Source organism: Calonectris borealis, chromosome 12, assembly GCF_964195595.1.
Source record: "Calonectris borealis chromosome 12, bCalBor7.hap1.2, whole genome shotgun sequence".
Lineage (NCBI taxonomy): Eukaryota > Metazoa > Chordata > Aves > Procellariiformes > Procellariidae > Calonectris > Calonectris borealis.
This window is the reverse complement of record NC_134323.1, coordinates 20707639-20727556: the sequence shown is the minus strand read 5'-3', so window position 1 is coordinate 20727556 and position 19918 is coordinate 20707639. Positions and strand designations below refer to the sequence as shown.

The following is a 19918-nucleotide window of genomic DNA, read 5'->3' as shown; positions in this document are numbered from 1 at the left end:
CGGAGGGGAGCGCGAGGAAGAAGGAAGGGGGAGCGGCTAATTAAGAAGCATCGTTAGTGGTTCTCCTCTCCTCCGCATGCTACAAGCAGATTCCCGGGGGGATTATGCCACTTGGAAAGACTAATTAAACCACAAAGCGGAGAGGCGATGGGAGGGGATGAGAAACACCGAGGATGGGGCGGAGAAAAATAAATTGAACCGCGATCCCCGGGCGCTCGGAGGGGTGCGTGGGGTGTCGGGGTGCTCCCCACCCCCGTGCCCCCCCTGCGTCCCCCCATGTCGCCTCCTCCCCGGTGACCCCCGCAGCCCGGGGGTTAACCGAGCGTGGGTTATTGTCTGGCAGAGCCGCGCTCGCAGCGTGACGCCCCGAGACGGGGAGGTAATTAGAGCAGAGCCTGGCACGCACAATAAGCCTTAATGCGGGCGGCGGAGGCGGCGGGGGGGGGACGGGACGCCCTTTGTGCCGGCCGCGGTGACCTTGGGACCGTCCCCGACGGCCGGGGACCTGCAACCTGCCCCGGAGGGTTGCAGGGTTGTATTTGGAGGGGGGATACACGGCGGGGGGGGGGATGCCGGGGGCTGCCGCCATCCTCTTCCTCCAGCCGCTGAATGGAGAAGATGCAATGAAAAATAATCGTTTTTAAACCCAACCTTGCCTTGCTGGAGGTCACCCCCCCAATTACCCTTGTCACCCCAACGGGTCCCCCCTTGCCAGGGGGTCCCTCCCCAGCTGGCGCTGGCACGAGGAGGGAGCGACCTTCATCCCGGCGCCGGGGATGGGGAGTTGATGGAAGACGGGTGAGGCCGGGCAGGGGTCCTGATGCTGGGGGGATGCCGGGCTGACCCCTGATTTATGGCCGTTAGCAAAGGCCTGCTGGATTTCCACCGGCCGTGTCTGTGTGCTCCCTGGATGATTAATAGCTCTGGAGAACAAAGCGGCCCGTAAATCCCCAGGCAGGTAACGTGTCCTGGTGCCCCCCGGCGCAGCCCCCCCCGGACCCTCGCGCCCCTCCAGCGGGGATGCGGGAGGATGCTCCGGTGGATGCATCCTCCCCCGGGTACCGGTGCCAGCCGGGGACCCTGCGGGCACGCTTGGGGACCCACCGAGGGTCCCGGGGTGGGGAGATAGCAGGGATCCCCCCACCCCTCGGGGGTCCCTGCCGTCCTCTAACGCCCAGCTCGGTGTTTCTGCCTCTTTGCCTTCCAGCAAGAAGCAGGGTCTCGAGGCAGCAGCAGCAGCGGCGGCCGCGAGCGCCTCATCTCGGAGCCCCCCCTCGCGCAGGAGAAAGCGGGGGGCCCCGCCGTCCCCTCCCACCTCCTGGGGACACCCTACTCCTTCGGGCTGCCCCCCAGCTCCGTGGTCCAGGACTCCCGCTTCCCGCCTCTCAAGTGAGTCCGGCAGCGATGGATGGCGGGGCGGGGGGGGGCGTTGCAGGATGCGGGCGTCCCCTGCGAGGTCTGGTCCCCCCGAGCATCCCGGGGGGGTTGACATCTCCCCGGGGTGGGGGGGACAGGGAGGGATGGTGACCATCTCCCTGCTCCCGCCGCAGCCTCCAGCGGCCGGTCCACCACGTGGTGCCTCCCAGCGCCGTCACCGAGGATTACCTGCGCAGCTTCCGTCCCTACCACACCGCCGAGGACCTCCGCATGTCCTCCCTGCCGCCCCTCGGCCTGGATCCCGCCGCCGCCGCCGCTTACTACCACCCCAGCTACCTGACGCATCACCCCTTCCCGCACCCCGCCTTCAGGTGGGCATCGCCGAGCTGGGGTCTGGGGGTCCCCGGGGGATGCCGGTGGCCGGAGGATGGGGCTGGGGGGGGGGTGGCAGGGTGGGAGCCATCCAGAAGATGGCTGGGCTGCACTGGGGGCGTTTTGGGGCTCTCCAAACCCCTCTCCCAGCAGAAGGCAGCCCCCACCCAGCCTGGGATCGCTCCCAGCGGGGGGGAATTGGGGGTTTCTTTCCCCGCCCCGAGGGGCACATCCCGCTGAGCATCCCCGTCTCCCCAGGATGGACGAGTCGTACTGCCTGTCGGCGCTGCGGTCCCCCTTCTACCCGCTGCCGGCGCCGGGCTCGCTGCCGCCCCTGCACCCCTCAGCCATGCACCTGCACCTCTCGGGGGTACGGTACCCCCCCGAGCTCTCCCACTCCTCCCTCTCCGCCCTGCAGTCCGAGCGCATCTCCAGCCTCGCCGCCGAGAGGTACGGAGGGGGATGATGGCCATGGACGGGGGACGGACAGGGCGCCCCAGGGGATGCTAACAGGCGTCTGGGGGTTGTTTGGGGGTTGGTTGTTTTTTTTTTTTTGGCTTTTCTTTGCAGGCTGCAAATGGACGAGGAGCTGCGGCAGAGGGAGCGGGAGCGCGAGCGGGAGCGGGAGAAGGAGCGGGAGCGAGAAGCCGACCGGGAGCGGGAGAAGGAGCGCGAACGGGAGCGGGAACGCGAGAAAGAGCTGGAGCGGGAACGGGAGAAGGAGCGGGAACGGGAGCTGGAGAGGCAACGGGAGCGTGCCCGGGAGAAGGAGCTGAGCATGGTGAAAGCCATGGAGGGGCCCTTCCTCCCCGTGGCCGAGCTGCACGGGCTGCGGGGGCACCCGGCCGAGGAGCGGGTCAAACCGGCGGAGCCGCTGGCACCCAGCAGACCAGGTAACGTCCCCGCGGGTGACATTGGCGGGGGGGTTGCCGCCTTTGGCGCAGCTTGCCACGGTCCCCTTTCCCCTCCAGATGGCAAAGCCGAGGGGGTCGGTGGCCCCGGGAGGTGGCGGGGGACGGAGCCGGGCTCTCCCGGCTGCCAGCGCGCGGTGCCAAAAGCCCAGATGCCGCGGCTCTCGGAGAGGCGGCGCGGTGCCGGTGCCATCTGACTTGGTCCGGGGTGGCGATGCGCCCGGTGCCACGGCACGCCTGGCAGCTGGGCTGGCAGCGAGCGGGCAGCGCAGGGCTCTGGGTGCCTCCCGCCTGCAGGGATGCTCCGGGGGGGGGACCCTGCACACCCCAAAATACCCTGATAGCCAACAGATGGCCACAAGTAGCCCCCCCTTTCCGTGCCCTGACTCTCCGGCACCCTCTTTCCAACCCAGAGAAACTCAAGGACTCGGTGCTGCCGACGCCGAAGCCCATCCAGCACCCGCTGCACCCGCCGCCGGCCTCCCACCACCCCGTGCCCAGCCTCATCCCCAACCACAATGTGTTCCCGCTGCCGGGGAGCAGCGCGGCCACGGCGCTGCTCATCCACCGCACCAACGAGGAGGAGAAGTGGCTGGCCCGGCAGCGTCGGCTTCGCCAGGAGAAGGAAGATCGGCAATCCCAAGTCTCGGAGTTTCGGCAACAAGTGCTGGAGCAGCACCTCGACATGGGGCGCGCCCCGAGCCAGCCCGAGCCCGAGCATCGGCCCGAGCACCCCAGGTAGGGACGCTGCCAGCCCCGCTCCAGGGATGGAGCTTCCCCCTAAAACCTAGTTGCATTTTCCCACGTCGCAGCCATTCCTGCTCTAATATCCATAGGATTTTTCCCCGTTGCCCCGCGGCTTTGCACCCCCCGTTAGCTGGCTCCAGCCCCCCCCCGTTAGGTAGCCAGCGTCCCGTAGCCGTGCCCCTCACTCCTTGCACATCCCCGTCAGCAGAAGCCGGCGTGCTCGGCCGGTGCCAGCAGGTCCCTGTCAGGCGGTGCCAGCCGGGCCGGCTGCGCTGGCAGCGCCAGGCTTTGCCGGTGCCCGACATCTGCGCGGCGGCAGGCGACGAGCCTGGGAGGTGGCCGGGGGCCAGCGGCGAGCGGCCAGGTGCTGCCCGGGCACCCGGCACCGCTAATTGCAGCTCCCCGCCGTGCAGCGGACCCAGGCGGTGGGACGCCCCGTTTAAAGGGGGCAGCCGCCCCAAACTCGGGTGGTTTGGGGGGGCAGAGGAGTGTGCTCGCACCCCCTGATTGACAGGGGCTTGCTCGCTCCTGCTGCTGAGTGTTTAAGCAGTGCGGGCTCATCCAGCCGGCTCTGCCGCCAGCTCCCTTTGTTATTTTTGGGTATCCAGGGGATTAGCGCGGCTCATCGAGGATAATAAGGAGCAGATTGCGGGGCGGCACAAAGGCGAGTGCCCGCCACAGGCTCCCTTCCCCGTCCGCTCCTCCTGCCCCAAACCGGAGGGGAGAGAGCAAGGTCACCCCGAAACACCTGCAGCTGGGGGATACCCCATCCCCATCCCCATCCCCATCCCCGTCCCCTTCCCGGGGCTGCCCGCATCCAGCGGGGAAGGAGAGGGACCGATCCCCGGCAGGGCGGGTGATGCTTCCCACCGGCGGTGACACCGTGCCGGGGCTGCGGATGGCGGCGCGGAGCTGAACTCGCTGCTCCGTGCACGGAGGTCCGGGGCGCTGGAGCGGAAAAGCGTTAAATGCACAGCTTGGGCGCATGAAATATTTATCCCGCTCACGGGCTGGCTCCGTCCCCGGCTGTCGGAGGAGGGTTGCACCGAGGTGCTGCCCTTGCTGCGGGGAGAGCGGGGCTGTGCCAGGACCGGTGGCTCTCTTGTCCCCATGGTGGGCAGCCGGGGGGGTCGAGCCGGGGGTCCGCTGCCCGGCGCCCCGGGGATGCAGCCACATCCCTGCTCAACCCGCCCGGGAGCAGCCTTGACTCTGCCCCCCCCGTCCCTCGGGGCGGTGGCACAGGAGGGGACGAGCGTGGCAGCCCCATGTGCACAAACCCCTCCGGGTGGCCCTAACCGGCGCGTTTCTCCCCCAAAAGCAGCCCGGTGCCGGGGTGTGGCCGGCTCTCCGGCAGCAGTGCCGGCCGCTGACCTCTCCGGTTCTCTTCTCTCCCCGCAGGTCGGGATCCAGCCGCCACGAGGCGAGCGGCCGGGAGCCGGCGCAGCACTTCGGCGGGCCCCCACCACTCATCTCCCCCAAGCCCCAGCACCACCCCGTCGCCACGTCCCTCTGGAACCCCGTCTCGCTGATGGAGAGCCCCCCCGACCCCCCCCGGCGCCTCCCCGAGCCCCACGCCCTCCACGGCCACCCGGCCCCCTTCGAGCCCAGCCGACAGGGCATCCCACTGGTGAAGGTGGAGAGGGTCTTCTGCCCCGAGAAGCTGGAGGAGGGGGCAAGGAAGAGGGATGCTCTGGAGAAATACCCCCCGGGACGGGAGCCCGGTGCCCCGGAGCACGGGGGCTTCACCCACGCCCCCTTCCTAGCCGAGCTGGAGAAGTCCACGCAGAGCATCCTGAGCCAGCAAAGACCCCCGGTTGCCCCCTTCGCCGAGGCCACCAAGCCCAGCTCGCCCTACCGGCCCCCCCCGCCCCGCGCCCAGGACCCCATGTACATCTACGACGAGTTCGTGCAGCAGCACCGCAGGCTGGTCAGCAAACTCGACCTGGAGGAGCGCCGGCGGCGGGAGGCCCGTGAGAAAGGTGAGGTGCCGGGTTTGCACCGCGCCGGGGACCCCCCCATCGGCACCGGGACCTGGCGGTGGTGGGGGCGGCCGGTAGGTCTCCTGGGGATGCCGGCAGCCCGCGATGGAAACGCTCCCGCAAGCCGAGTGGCTCGGTAAATCCTCCGCTCTAGACATGCCCCATTAATAAATGATGAACTGAGGCTAATAAGCGGGCTTTAAATATTAATGGGACTGCGCGAGCGGGGATGAGAACAGCGGTGAGGAGGAGAGGGAGCGCTTGCGGGGGGGCAACAGGCGTTGCCGTCCCCCTTCCAGCAGGAATGGGGGGCTCAGCCGCAGCCTCCCCCCCGGCCGTTAACCCCCACCCAAAGCGGTGCTGAGCGGGGATGCAGGGGTGGGCGATGCCCTCCAGGGTCCCACAGCGGGCGGAGGGGGGCCGGGGCTCTGTTGGGTTACACCCCCCGCCCCGCTGGGACCCACATTGGACCCCCACCGCTCCCCCGCCAGCATCGCGCCCTGCTGCACCCCTGTCCCCAGTGGGGTCCCAGCGGGTTCCCCAGGGTTCCAGCAGATTCCCTGGGGTCCCAGCGGGTCCCTGGGGTCCCCATGGTCTCCCCAGTCTCACGTCAGCCCCTCGCCACCCCCAGGTTACTACTACGACCTGGACGACTCCTGCGACGACAGCGACGAGGAGGAGGTGCGGGCCCATCTCCGCTGCGTGGCCGAGCAGCCCCCGCTGAAGCTGGACACCTCCTCCGAGGTACCGGCGGCGCTCGGTCGCCCTGGCCCCCCGACCCCCGGGGAGCAGCCCCTCCTCGGGCGCCCGCTCCCAGGGCTGCGGTGCAGCCACCGGCCCCAGCCGGCTGCAGAGGCACCAGGGGTCGGGGACGGGATGGGGATGGGGATGGGATGGGGATGGGGATGGGGATGGGATGGGGATGGGGATGGGATGGAGATGCGGATGCGGATGGGGATGAGGATGAGGATGATGAGGATGGGGATGGGGATGGGGATGGGGATGGAGACGCGGATGGGGATGAGGATGATGACGATGGGGATGAGGTTGGGGATGGGGATGGGAATGGAGATGGGGATCAGGATGGGGATGGAGATGAGGATGATGACGATGGGGATGAGGATGAGGTTAGGGATGGGAATGGGGATAGGGATGGGGATGGGGATGAGTTTGGGGATGGAGATGGGGATGGGGATGAGGATGAGGTTGGGGATGGGAATGGGGATAGGGATGGGGATGGAGATGGGGATGGGGATGAGTTTGGGGATGGAGATGGGGTTGGGGATGAGGATGAGGTTGGGGATGGGAATGGGGATAGGGATGGGAATGGAGATGGGGATGGGGATCAGGATGGGGATGAGGATGATGAGGGATGGAGATGGGGATGGGGATGGAGATGGAGATGGAGATGGAGATGTAGACGGGGACGGGGATGGGAATGTGGACAGGGATGGGGATGGGAATGAGGATGAGGTTGGGGATGGGAATGGAGATGGGGATGGGGACGGGAATGAGGATGAGGTTGGGGATGGGAATGGAGATGGGGATGGGGATGAGGATGAGGATGGGTATGGGGATGAGGTTGGGGATGGGGATGAGGACGGGGACAGGGTTGGGGATAGGGATGGAGATGAGGATGAGGATGGGGATGGGGATTGGGACAGGGACTGGTCTGGGGGTGACCCTGCTCTGCTCTCCCCCTCGGCGCCCCAGAAGCTGGAGTTCCTGCAGCTCTTCGGCCTCACCACGCAGCAGCAGAAGGAGGAATTGCTGAGCCAGAAGCGGCGCAAGCGCCGGCGGATGCTGCGGGAGAGGAGCCCCTCGCCGCCGACGGTGCAGAACAAGCGCCGCACGCCCTCCCCGCGCCTCCCGCTCTCCACCCGCTACAGCCCCGACGAGATGAACAACAGCCCCAACTTCGAGGAGAAGAAGCGCTTCCTCACCATCTTCAACCTCACGCACATCAGTGCCGAGAAGAGGAAAGGTAACAGCCATGCCCCGCGCACGCTCGGGGCCGGTCCCGGCTCGGGGGGTCCCCACTCCCTGGTTTGGGGGGGTGCCATGGAGGGGTCTCGCCTGCGGCCGTGAGCTTGCTCTGCTGAGCAGAGGCTACACTAAACCTCAGCTTCCCATGCCGCAGACAAGGAGAAGCTGGTGGAGATGCTCCAGGCCATGAAGCAGAAGACCACGCCAGCCACCGTGGTGGTGAAGAGCTCCCCGCGGGACAGCCCCAGCGGCCCCGCCACCGGTAAGAGCCCCCCGGTCCTTCCCTGGCTCTCGGCTGGCCGGGTGGGGGCACGGCTTTGCCTTGCGGGGGACACGGAGCCCCGACTGCAGCCGACTCTGCTCCTCCTCTGCCCAAAGAGCCACCGGTGCCGCCGCTCCTGCTGGATCCGGATAAACCCGTGGGCATCGCCGTCTCCGTGCCGGAGGCACAGAAGGCAGCGGAACCCGGCAGGTTAGACCAGCTGAGACCCCAGGAGCTACCAAGGGCTAAGGAGTCGGCCACCGCGCCAGCGGAGAAGCCCCGGCTGAGCGACGGGCACCCCGGGAAGAAGGCACTGAGCATCCTTAGCTACGTCAGGGGTCCCCTCCCCAAGGACATCCCGGTGCCGCTGTCCCACAGCATGAACGGCAAGAGCAAGCCCTGGGAGCCCTTCATCGCCGAGGAGTTCGCCCATCAGTTCCACGAGTCGGTGCTGCAGTCCACCCAAAAAGCGTTGCAGAAGCACAAAGGTACCGGCAGGGATGTGGGGAGCAGGCTGGGTACCACCGGGGTAGCATCCCTGTGGGGTGGGAGACCCACTCATCCCCCCGCTGGGGTTTGGCACCACCGAGGGCACAAAATCTACCGGCAACCTCATTGCTGGAGCATCCCAGGACCTCATCAATGAAGGCGCTGGGATAATACGGCCCCATTCCCCTCAAAACTCATTCATTTCAATAAGCAAGGAAAATAAAGTTACTTCATTGTGCGGGGGGGTGATGAAAACCCAGGGAAGATGCTGCAGCCCCCCAAAATGGCTTGGGGGGGGGACAGTAATTAATACCTTGAGGGGAGCATCTTTCTCAATGCAGCCTCAGGGAGGGCAGCACTGGGATGGGGGACGCGAGGGGCGGGTGGGGGATGCGGGGAGCGGGCAGGGGGCTGAAGCTCGGTGCCCGCAGGGGGGACGGCGGCGCTGACGGCGGAGCAGAACCACAAGCTCGACGCCTCCATCCACTACAACATCCCCGAGCTGCAGGCGTCCAGCCGCCTGGCCGCCCCCCCGCACAACGGCACGGCCGAGGGGCCGCTGCCCCACCGGGCGCTGCCCCCGCTGCCCCGCGACTCGGCCTCCGAGGAAGAGGAGGAGGAGGAGGAGGAAGAAGAGGAAGACTACCCCAGGCCCAAGTGGCAAGGGATCGAGGCAATTTTTGAAGCTTACCAGGAACATATAGAAGGTAGGGGATTGAGGGGGGGGAGTTGGGGCAGGGGCAGGGAGGGTAAACCCCCACTTCATGCCTCAGTTTCCCCTGGGTGAAACCACTCCCTGCCCTGACCAGGCGTCTCCGGCTCCCGCTGGGACGGGCTGGGGAAGCACGGGTTGCTCCCCAGCGCTGCTGGAGTGGCATAAAAGCAACAGGCGCTGGTGAAAATGGATGTATATGTGAAAAATGCATGTATTCACGGCTGCCCGGCGCCCTCCCAGCGGGACCTGGAGGGATGCTCTGGGATGCTGGAGGCCATCGCCTCCGGCTGGGCAGAGCCTCTTGCGGGGCTGGCACCCATGGTGCTCGGGCACGATCCGGCGCCGTGCACAGAGCCGGAGGAGCCGGCGCTCATCCCCTCTCCTTTGGGCCTTGCAGAACAAAACCTGGAGCGCCAAGTGCTGCAGAGCCAGTGCCGGCGGCTGGAGGCCCAGCACTACAGCCTGAGCCTGACGGCAGAGCAGCTTTCGCACAGCATGGCGGTGAGTGGGGCCGGGCACCCGGCCTCTGCCAGGCACCCGCTCCTCCCGCAGAGGCACCCACCCACCTGCAGTGCCCGTCCGTCCGCTGCAATACCCTGTCCCCTCCAGTGTCCGTCCCCTGCAGTACCCTGTCCCCTGCAGTGCCCGTCCCCTGCAGCGGCTGTCCCCTGCAGTGCCCCATCCCCGTACCAGGCAGTGCCCCGTCCCCTGCAGTGCCCCGTCCCCTGCAGTGCCCCATCCCCGTCCCCTGCAGTGCCCCATCACCGTCCCAGGCAGTGCCCGTCTCCTGCAATACCCGGTCCCTTGCAATACTCCATCCCCTGCAGTGCCCATCCGCTGCAGTGCCCTGTCCCCTGCAATACCCTGTCCCCTGCAGTGCCCCGTCCCCTGCAGTGCCCGTCTCCTGCAGTGCCCCATCCCCGTCCCAGGCAGTGCCCCATCCCCTGCAGTGCCCGTCCCCTGCAATACCCCGTCCACTGCAGTGCCCGTCTCCTGCAGTGCCCGTCTCCTGCAATACCCGGTCCCTTGCAATACTCCATCCCCTGCAGTGCCCGTCCGCTGCAGTGCCCCGTCCCCTGCAGTGCCTGTCCCAGGCAGTGCCCTGTCCCCTGCAGTGCCCTGTCCCCTGCAGTGCCTGTCCCCTGCAGTGCCCCATCCCCGTCCCAGGCAGTGCCCTGTCCCCTGCAATACCCCGTCCCCTGCAATGCCCGTCCCCTGCAGTGCCCGTCTCCTGCAATACCCGGTCCCTTGCAATACTCCATCCCCTGCAGTGCCCATCCGCTGCAGTGCCCTGTCCCCTGCAATACCCTGTCCCCTGCAGTGCCCCGTCCCCTGCAGTGCCCATCCACTGCAATACCCCGTCCCCTGCAGTGCCCCGTCCCCTGCAGTGCCCGTCCCCTGCAGTGCCCCATCCCCGTCCCAGGCAGTGCCCTGTCCCCTGCAATACCCCGTCCCCTGCAATGCCCGTCCCCTGCAGTGCCCGTCCCCTGCAGTGCCCCGTCCCCTGCAATGCCCGTCCCCTGCAGTGCCCGTCCCCTGCAGCGGCTGTCCCCTGCAGTGCCCCATCCCCGTACCAGGCAGTGCCCCGTCCCCTGCAGTGCCCCATCCCCGTCCCAGGCAGTGCCTGTCCCCTGCAATACCCCGTCCCCTGCAGTGCCCGTCTCCTGCAGTGCCCATCTCCTGCAATACCCGGTCCCTTGCAATACTCCATCCCCTGCAGTGCCCATCCGCTGCAGTGCCCTGTCCCCTGCAATACCCTGTCCCCTGCAGTGCCCCGTCCCCTGCAGTGCCCATCCACTGCAATACCCCGTCCCCTGCAGTGCCCCGTCCCCTGCAGTGCCCGTCCCCTGCAGTGCCCCATCCCCGTCCCAGGCAGTGCCCTGTCCCCTGCAATACCCCGTCCCCTGCAATGCCCGTCCCCTGCAGTGCCCGTCCCCTGCAGTGCCCCGTCCCCTGCAATGCCCGTCCCCTGCAGTGCCCGTCTCCTGCAATACCCGGTCCCCTGCAATACTCCATCCCCTGCAGTGCCCGTCTCCTGCAATACCCCGTCCCCTGCAATACCCCGTCCCCTGCAGTGCCCGTCCCCTGCAGTGCCCCGTCCCCGGCAATATCCCATCCCCTGCAGTGCCCATCCCCTGCAGTGCCCGTCTCCTGCAATTCCCTGTCCCCTGCAACACTCCGTCCCCTGCAGTGCCCCATCCCCTGCAATATCCCATCCCCTGCAGTGCCCATCCTCTGCAGTGCCCCGTGCCCTGCAATACCCCATCCCCTGCAGTGCCCACCCCCTGCAGTGCCCATCCACTGCAATACCGTCCCCTGCAATACCCCGTCCCCTGCAGTGCCCGTCCCCTGCAGTGCCCCGTCCCCGGCAATATCCCATCCCCTGCAGTGCCCATCCCCTGCAGTGCCCGTCTCCTGCAATTCCCTGTCCCCTGCAACACTCCGTCCCCTGCAGTGCCCCATCCCCTGCAGTGCCCGTCTCCTGCAATTCCCTGTCCCCTGCAACACTCCGTCCCCTGCAGTGCCCCATCCCCTGCAATATCCCATCCCCTGCAGTGCCCATCCTCTGCAGTGCCCCATCCCCTGCAATACCCCATCCCCTGCAGTGCCCGCCTCCTGCAGTGCCCATCTCCTGCAATACCCTGTCCCTTGCAATACTCCGTCCCCTGCAGTGCCCCCCACCCTATGCCCCCGCACAGGCACCCCACATCCCCCACGGGGCATCCAGGCTGAGCCCAGCACCCCACGAGGATCCCCTCCCTGCGCGGCTGGCCCGGGGGCTGCCCGCCCTGACTGTCTCTTCTCCCCTGGGCTGCCTGCAGGAATTAAGGACCCAGAAGCAGAAGATGGTCTCGGAGCGCGAGCGCCTGCAAGCCGAGCTGGATCACCTGCGGAAGTGCCTTGCCTTGCCTGCAATGCAGTGGTCTAGGGGTTATTTCAAGGGGTATCCCAGGTGACGCTCCTTGGGCTAGGCCGAACATATAGTCTAGAAATAATAATCTATTTTATTACCTTGAATATTTAATATTTTTCACTGGGAGGTTTGAAGCTAAAAAAATAAAATTAAAAAAAAAAACAAAAACAAAAACAAACAAACAAAAAAAAAACAACGGAGAATGTGCCATGCATGAAGCAAAGGAGCACGGGAGCCGGGAGCCCACCCGACGGCGAGCAGACCCCGTCCCGGCCCCTCCCGCGCCGCCGGCCCTCTGCAAGCGACCGCCAGCCCGGCTCGGGCTCTCCTCCCGGGGGACAGGGCGCTGCGGCCCCCCCCTCCACCCACCCACACTTTATAGCGCTCAATTTTTGTTGGGTTTTTTTTTTGTTTTGTTTTTTTTTTTTTTTTTCTTCTTTTTAAATTACAATTAAAGACTCCACCGACAACACTAAGGCCGGAGGAGCCCCGCGGGGCCGGGTGCGGGATGGCCGGCCAGCAGCCGCCGAGCCCCGCTCCCCCCCCGGCACGGCACCGGGAGCCTCTCCCCCCCACCCCGGGGCTTTCCACTGGAAATGCACTTCGCTATAAAACAATAAAAAGTCAATAAACTGGTTGAAGGTACCTTTTTGTTCCTGTTTGGCGGGGAAGGGGCACAGACACGCGCCGGCAGTGGGCCCCGGCGGGGGTTACCTTGTCGGAGCCACTCACCGTGGTTTTGCAATTTAAGAGTCAAAAAAAAAAAAAAAAGGTGCTTCAGCCTTGTACTGTGTATATATATTAAAAAAAAAAAGTTTTGTATGTTTTTATTACTTTAATTATTGTTATAAAAAGCTTGCCTTTTTTTTTAATATGTTTCTGCTTTTTTTTTCTTTTCTTTTCCTTCCCCCCCACCCCCCCCCACCCCCTTTTTATTTTCGTTCTTTTTTGGCAAAAGGATTAATTTGCTTTTAGTGTTTGTACTGCTGCTGGTCAGGACAGAAAAGATATTGAAGATATTGTTTTAAAAGAATTTAAAACCAGGAAAAATAAATCCCCTTTTCCAGCGGGCCAGGTGCTGTCCCACTGCCCTCGGGAACCCGGAGCTGAGCCCTTCCACCGCCCTCAACCTCCTGGGGTTTGGGTTTGGTTTGGTTTGGTTTTTTACCCTTTTTCTTTGGTTTCTGGGTCTTTTTCTGGTCCCTCTGGGCACTTGTGGGTGTTGCAGTGCCGGGCGGTTTCTCAGCCTTGCGCGGGCTCCGTCTGCCAAATTAGAAATTAGAAAGCAATTGCGCCGAGAGGGCGGAGGGTTTGGGGGTCGGGTGGCACGGGGGTGTCCTTGTCCCCCCCAAAATACCGAGACAATCAGAGCGGCGCTGAGGCAGTTTGGGCAGGGGGAGCCGGGGTTTGCCCGTGGGGTGCGCGGCTTGGCACCGGGTCGGTGGCACCACGGGGACAAGCCGGGTCGAGCCCTTCCTGCCCGCACCTCGAGCCCGCCGGCGGCGCCGGGCCGGGGCGGCAGGTTCGGGCTTGGCACCACACGGTGCCGTTTTTAGCCACTTTCTAATCTTCACGTGCCCCAACTCCCCGGGGAGGCTTTTTTTTTTAATTTTTAAATTATTATTTTTTAAATTTGCCACGGAACAAGCTCACGTCTACGGGCAAAGGTGACCTCTGCTTTCTGCTTTAAATTCCCTTGTTGCACTCGCAAAGAAAGCATTAACCCCCCCACCTCCCCGCTCCCCGGTCTCCCATTGGCTTCACCAAAAAAAAAAAAAAAGCTGTGCAAGATTAAAAAGCAAAATGCCCTTGTGACAGAAATTAGTTTAATCTTTTTTAAATCCCCAATTGCATCGCCAGCCTCTGGCCTCGCCGCTGCCAACTCCGGGCTTCACAATGAATTTTAACACGGCAAAATACGCTTTGCTGCTCGACTCGCTTTTTCCCCTCCCGTGTGTGCTCTGGTGGGGCGGGGAAGAAGCCGGGGATGGAAAATCATCGGCAATTTATCCCTCGCCGCCGCCGTGCCACGGTGAGGCCGGGGGCAGGAGCCTGGCTGGGATGTAGCTGCGCTTCGTAGCAGCTCCTGTACTGAGACTTTCCCTCCTCACCAGCCCGTAATCACGTATTTTGGATGGATTTCTCAGAATTATTCCCCCCAGGGCCATGGCGAGTGGTTGTGTCTGTACGTACCCCGTGCAGAATCGCTCGAGCAGCTGCGCCAGAGCCTGGGAGGGCTGGGAGGAGGGAACGGCGAGGCAGAGCCCGCTGGGGGCAGTTTAGATGCTGTGAAAGAAAACAAAACAAAAAACCCCCAAAAAGGAGAGGAAAAAACAAAAACCCAAACCTAAACATGTTCTAAGTGTACTTGTTTGAATTAATTGTAATGTAATATATTATTTGTTGAATGTAGTAATTAGGTATTTATGAGTATATTGCTGTAATTCCTGAAAACATCAACAACAAAAAAAAATAAACTCTTCCACAATGATGGCAAAGGATTCTTTCTCCCCCACCGGCGATGGGAAAGCAGCCCCGCTCCGAGCATCCCCCAGCCTCCCCAGGGGCAGCTCCTGCCATCGTCACCTTGTCGGAGCCCTTTGCTCGCAAGCCCTGACCGCTGCTGCCTGCGGGCAGCGCCGGGGGAAGCGGCCGAGGCAGGCAGGGCACAGATGGCAGGCAGGAGCCGCGCGGAGGCTGGCCCAGATGCTCCGGGAAGGGCACCGCTCGCGGCTTGCCGCCGTTGGGTTGGAGCCGGCATTTTCCCTCTCGCCCGTAATAATTACATCTGCCATCAACGCAGCTCGACGCTGGCGAGGATCCTGCCCTCGCCTGTCGGTCTGCCGCAGGGGAACGGGGCCGGAGCCAAAGGAGGAGAGCTGCGGGTTTTTCCAAGCATTGTTTAACCCGTGTACGCTTGATGCACAGCGTGCGACAAAACACAGGGACTAATTCCATGCCGTTCACTCAGCTGCAATTATTTTTTTTTTTTTAATTATTTTTTATACAGACAGTTCCAGATTTAAAAAAAAAAAAAAAAAAAAAAAAAAGGCAGACGTATGATATTACAAGACAGCCTGGCTTTGGAGAGGGAAAGCCATTTTCTTTTGTCCTTCTCCAAAGAGCAGATGGATCTGCTTCCCAGCTGATCTCCCCAGCAGAGTAGCAGACACCTCTCATTGCCGGCACATCTTCCCCCTTTTCAAGGCTCTGAGAAAATTCATGGCGAAGCACCGCCTAGATATTTATTGCTTTCAAGGCAGTGTGTGGCCTGTGCTGCCCTCAGAAGTTCCCTCTATGAAGTACACCCACACTCTCCAGGGCGGAGAGATCCGCCCGACATCGTTAGACAGCAGCCCAGGGCTGGCAAGCCACCGCCTGCACCAAGCAGACCTCTGAACCCAAGAGAGAGGCCGACCTCTGCGAAGAGGGAGCGGGTAGGAGCTACCGTGCCGGGATGCTCCCGTGCCATCGGCAGCTCTGGAGCGATTCCCCGCCGGCCGCGAGGCTGCCTGCTCTCTCCCCTGCGCCCACGTGGAAGGGGAACCCCGTCCTGCGTGCGGCTACTGCCGAGGAGGGAAGGAGGCCTGGGTGGCTTCAGATCCGTGCAGGGAGGTGGAAGCTGGCCAGGTGAAGGTCCAGGGGCCAGGAGCAGAGCCTGCTCCCTCCCACTGCCCTCTCCTGGGAGGTTTGAGGGCCTGGCGAGTACCTCAGAAATCCTGGGAGCGGGCGCTCTCGCCAGGCTGGAGGTTGGTCCGGAGCTTGTACATGTGATCTAAGGCTTGAGTAAGGAAAGTCCCGGTCGTGTTGATCTCCATCAAGGTTAGGTTATCCAGCTAAAAGAGAAAACAGCAGAACGTGGGGAAAGAGCTCTGCCGCAGCAGAGGACAAGGAACTCAGAAAGCCGCTCTGCAGCACACGCTTTTCCTTCGGTGACACCCCGAGGGACCGGCCCAGCTGCCACCCCCGGTCAAGAGAAGCAGACAGGCAACGAGAGCGCTATTTCCACAACGCACAGGGAGCTGCAACCAGCCCATAAAGCGAGGTTTCAGCATATGGCTTTAGTTCCCAACTGATGTACCCACAGCCCAGGAAAAACATGCCCCAACCAGCATTTTCACGAGCAGCTCTCATCAGTCACAAGCCCACACAATCACACGGCATCTGGAATCCTCCCAGCACGGAGCTGGCGAACCTCTCTCCGCACGTCCCCGCCGCACCTTGGCGTGAGCCTCCTGCTGCCTGACGAAGCTGTCCGCAGAGAGCCGCAGCTTGGCTATCCGGGTGTCCCAGGTATCCTTCACCAGCGTCCGAATCTCATCGGCTTTGGGGATGTTGTCTGAGGCACTGGAGGAGGAGAGAGCGGATCAGAACAGGCTGCGAGGGACTCGTACGTTATGTCACTGGCGTAAGTGATGTTGGCAGTTCTTCAGCCCTCTGAGGCATAAGCAGAGCAGTTTGCTACAGAGCAAAAAAACTGCAACTCAACATTAAAATCCAGCCTGGTACTTCTGCTGCTGGGATTTTTGGGATAGTTTATTTACCCAGGAATGCTCAGCTCTGATGCAGCATCTGGTTCTCACTAGAATCCTTCTGCTCTTTAATTGCCCAGCTGGTACGAGGTACACGGAGGGCCAATAACCCGGCCAAAGTCACAGGCAGCCAGGGAACTGAGAGGACTCGGCTGCGATTAGAGCCCCGGCTCTGGGCTCTCGTGGCTCTATCAGAGAGTATTAAGTTGAAAGGACTGTACGAGTTGTGCCACATCCTCCCATTAAGGCAATTCAGCGCTGCCATAAGGACCTCGAGAGATCAGATCAATTCACACGGACAGAGCTGTCAGGGTTATTCTAGCGTGAGGGAAGGAGCCGCACGCCAAGAGCGTCATCTCCAGAGGAAAAGCCAGTGCTTAAATGACCACCCCGCCATAATCGAGGGCTTAAAGTCAGAAGAGTCCGCGCTGAGAAAAATACCAGCCAGCACATTTTACAAGTGAAATGCCTCAGCAGGCAGGAGTTCAGACTCGGAATATCCCTGGTCTCCTGCTTCTCAGGCCGAGGAAAGAGGAGCTTTCCTCCTGAAGGAGAGCCAAGGAAGAAGCCTGGAGGGTTTAGGCTGCTGAACAGATTGCAGCCATGGAACGTGTTGCTGATCCTCAAGGCCTCTACGCTTAGCTGCCGCTCAGTAAAGCGGCACAGCCCCAATTATCAGGCTGCAGAACAAGCAATCCCCAAGTTACTGAAATGCAAAGTTACCATGAGAAAACGGCTGCAACGAGATCTTGGCACGCTGTGAAATAAACCTCCATTAACTCTCACTTTCCCACCGCCCTCTGGGGTTGCTGCCAACGAAAGCTTGAAAAATTGTCTATGCAAGCATGTACTCGGGCGGAAACTGTTACAATACATTTCCTACTTACTAGTTTAACAGCAGCTTTGTGAGTTCCATATAATAGGGACTGGGCATCGGAGTGAAGGTGTCCTCTTTACGTTCCTGGTCCCGGATTTCCTCCAGTTTTTCTAAAATACAACCAGGAATGGTCAGGCATTGCCAGACCTTCAACGCTCCAGGCACATTTTTACCCCCGCAGGAAAACCTGCATGCTATTTCTGTAGGACCAAGTCTACGTCCAAGCTTGAATCAATGTGCGGGCAGAAAAAGGCTTCTCTAACGAAGCGCACAAGGATGCTGACAGGGACATCGAAGCCGCACTTAGCACACCATGCCGGGAGGTTGGATCTACACCAGCTTGATCCCCAAACCCATCGCCTGTCGGGAGATGGTCCCTTCACCCACAAAGCACTTGCGCTAATTAGTGTTTGCGCCCTTGAATAAATAAAGCAGGAATGCTTGGTGCAGGTCTCCCTCTTACTGGAGCTCCATTAGCGTTTATTTCTTCTCTTTCTCAGTTTCCCTTGAGACGACAAAGGGAGGGTGCCACGATTCTCACTTTTTAGAGAGTGAGACAACCTCCCATTTCCGATGCCCTTGAGGAAAAGGATTTCACAGAGTGAACGAACCGGCAATTAACACACACACATGCTCTCCAAGGTCTCCCTCCTCACAGACTGTCATCCGAGGTCCCCAAAGCTCCTTCTGAAGAAGCCTTGCGAGAGAGGCAAGTGCTGCTCAGAAAGACCAGCGGCCGCTGCTGAAGACGAGTGTCAGGGCTGGGGATTCAATCTAACCCTTGTTCTTCCTCCTCACCAGAGGAAGAGAAGTTAAATACCTGACTTAACTGGGAAAATTACATCTCCTGTAAATATAAAGAATTCCAGTGGTGGAACATTAGATCCTTCTCTCAGAGTTACCTTGTGTTTGTTGAATTAAGCTTCCCACTAATGGCGAAAAGCAGAGATTTTTTTTATTTTGTGTTTCTGCTGCACCCACTGAAGCCCAGGGCCGAAGCCGCCGTCCTTACCAACGTCCATCCATTCCGGAGGAATCAGCCGACACTTCTGCCTCTGCTTCAGATTAATGGCCAACCAGACAGGCACTTCAACCGGCAAGCCAGGATTGAAGGGACCCAGATCTCCCTGGAAGACGAATTCAAGATGAGAGTAAGGCAGCAGTGAGGGCTAGGACATCGCAGTACTCGTCTGCTAATTGGGCCTCGGCCATCTCTAGAGAGCATGAGTTTCCAGGGGATTTTGAAAAGCCTGAGTCAAATAGCATCTGAATTTCCTCCTCTCGCTTCCGTAGTTCTTGCTCTCAGACTTCTCCTCCTCTCCCTTGAGAAGCAATAACTAACGTTTCCAGTGCATTTTCTATTTCAAAGCGTTTCACAGAAGTTATGGCCAGAAATTACATCTATCCTGGAAACGCAGCCCCCTGGGCTCAGGCCGAGGCGCTTTCAGAGGCGCGTGGCAGCAGAGCACAGCTCGCACCACCAGCACGGCAGATCCTGGCACCCGCTGCCAGAGCTGGGGGCTCAGCACCCAGCGCAGCCCATCACCCCCCCCAGCCCTCAGCCAAGGCTCAGGTGTGAGGGGCGAAGGCACCAGAGAGGTGGGGGACAGCATCGCCCCCTCCCAAACCTCCTGGGGTGCTGCCCTGCCCCCCTCCTAACCTGCTCCCCTCTCTCTGCCCCCGTGCCCCAATCCCTTAACTCCCCCATCCCCATCACACCAGACCCCCAGCTCCTTCCCCGTGCCCCCCAGCCCCTCTCCCTGTCCCCAAACGCCCCAGCCCGTCCCCAAGCCCCTCACCCTTATCCCCCAGACCCAATCCACCCTGCTCCCACCCCCAAGGCCTGTCCATGAGCCCCCCAGACGCTGTTCTCAACCTCCCCAGGCTCTGTCCCCCAAGTCCCCCAGCTCCTGACACCCAAACCTTGTCCCCAAGCCCCCCAGACCGTGTCCCCAAGCTCCCCAACCCCTGCTCCCCAAGCACCCCCAGGCCCTGCCCTCCGGGCCCTGTCCCCCAGCCCCCAGGGCCTGTCCCCGCCCCCCGGCCCCGCCAACCCCGATGAGGTGGATCCGGTCGAGGCTGAAGTTGGGCACGATCGTCACCAGCTCCTTCTCGGCCAGGAACTCCGCCTCGGCCGGCTCCATGGCGGCGGCGGGGGACCCGGGCCGGCACCGAACCGGCCCCGGGACGGAACCGGAACCGGAACCGGCATCGGGCCCGCCGCATGCCCGCCCTCCCCATTGGCTGCGCAGCGGCGAGGCCCCGCCCACAGCGCTCTGCTTCCCGCCGCCGGGCGCGTTTTCGCGGTCTCCGCGAGGGGGCGGGGTCTGGCGCAGCTCGGAGCACGCTGATTGGTTTCCCACGGGCGGCGCTGGCCGACCATTGGTTACCATGGCGCACTCTTTTCTGATTGGCTGTCTTACTCGCGCCGCGCTCCGGCTCTGGCCCCGCGGCCAGGCCCAGCGGGCGGAGGTCTGGGTCCGTCGCAGAGTGACCAATCCCGGTGCTCCCTTGGGGCGCCCGGGCCAATCAGCGCTCAGCACTTGTTGCCGGGCGCCGCGGGGCCCGCAGCGCCCCCGCCTTCACCCTCTGCGCATGTGCGCGGCGCCCGCCGCTGCCGCCCCCTGGCGGCCGGGAGGAGCAGCGCCCCGCGGGGCCGCGAGTGGGTGTCCCCGGGGCTCCCCGGGCACGGGGCGGGGGCCGGCGGCAGCCGCCTGTCCGTCCGTCCGTCCGTCCGTCCGTCCGTGCCGCTGTCCC

The 19918-nt window shown here is 62.6% G+C and overlaps 2 protein-coding genes across 5 annotated transcripts in view; one reads left to right on the top strand and one right to left on the bottom strand.

The window, feature by feature from the left end:
* GSE1 (Gse1 coiled-coil protein) overlaps positions 1–11934 on the top strand; it is a 64649-nt gene extending 52715 nt beyond the window's left edge. For 2 of the 3 annotated variants that reach the window (XM_075161542.1, XM_075161543.1), the window contains exons 4-16: positions 1208–1389; positions 1551–1748; positions 2008–2199; positions 2320–2642; positions 3074–3398; positions 4806–5386; positions 6018–6130; positions 7100–7370; positions 7512–7634; positions 7751–8122; positions 8555–8830; positions 9236–9339; positions 11661–11934. In XM_075161542.1, the coding sequence (XP_075017643.1) occupies positions 1208–1389; positions 1551–1748; positions 2008–2199; positions 2320–2642; positions 3074–3398; positions 4806–5386; positions 6018–6130; positions 7100–7370; positions 7512–7634; positions 7751–8122; positions 8555–8830; positions 9236–9339; positions 11661–11795 (3195 nt within the window). In that variant the 3' untranslated portion in view covers positions 11796–11934. The remainder of the gene's footprint in view (positions 1–1207; positions 1390–1550; positions 1749–2007; positions 2200–2319; positions 2643–3073; positions 3399–4805; positions 5387–6017; positions 6131–7099; positions 7371–7511; positions 7635–7750; positions 8123–8554; positions 8831–9235; positions 9340–11660) is intronic. The other variant, XM_075161544.1, reaches the window with a different exon arrangement.
* A 1146-nt stretch (positions 11935–13080) lies between these two features.
* Positions 13081–19393, bottom strand: GINS2 (GINS complex subunit 2). Of its 2 annotated transcripts, none has more exons than XM_075161545.1 (5): positions 19216–19380; positions 18174–18288; positions 17172–17271; positions 15973–16099; positions 13081–15588 (listed from the first exon to the last, which is right to left on the bottom strand). In XM_075161545.1, exons 1-5 carry the CDS (start codon positions 19303–19305, stop codon positions 15463–15465), a joined length of 558 nt encoding a protein of 185 aa, XP_075017646.1. In that variant the 5' UTR covers positions 19306–19380; the 3' UTR covers positions 13081–15462. The 2 variants fall into 2 exon arrangements, with proteins under 2 accessions (XP_075017646.1, XP_075017647.1); XM_075161546.1 differs by having other exon boundaries at positions 15495–15588; positions 15948–16099; positions 19216–19393.
* Positions 19394–19918: the final 525 nt, after the last annotated feature.

Coding starts and splice junctions, on each gene's coding strand:
- GINS2 (XM_075161545.1), bottom strand. CDS start 19,305: ATGGAGCCGGCCGAGGCGGAGTTCCTGGCCGAGAAGGAGCTGGTGACG. Junction 18,289..19,215: donor ACCGGATCCACCTCATCGGG/GTTGGCGGGGCC, acceptor TTCGTCTTCCAG/GGAGATCTGGGTCCCTTCAA. Junction 16,100..17,171: donor ACAAAGCTGCTGTTAAACTA/GTAAGTAGGAAA, acceptor CTCCTCCTCCAG/TGCCTCAGACAACATCCCCA.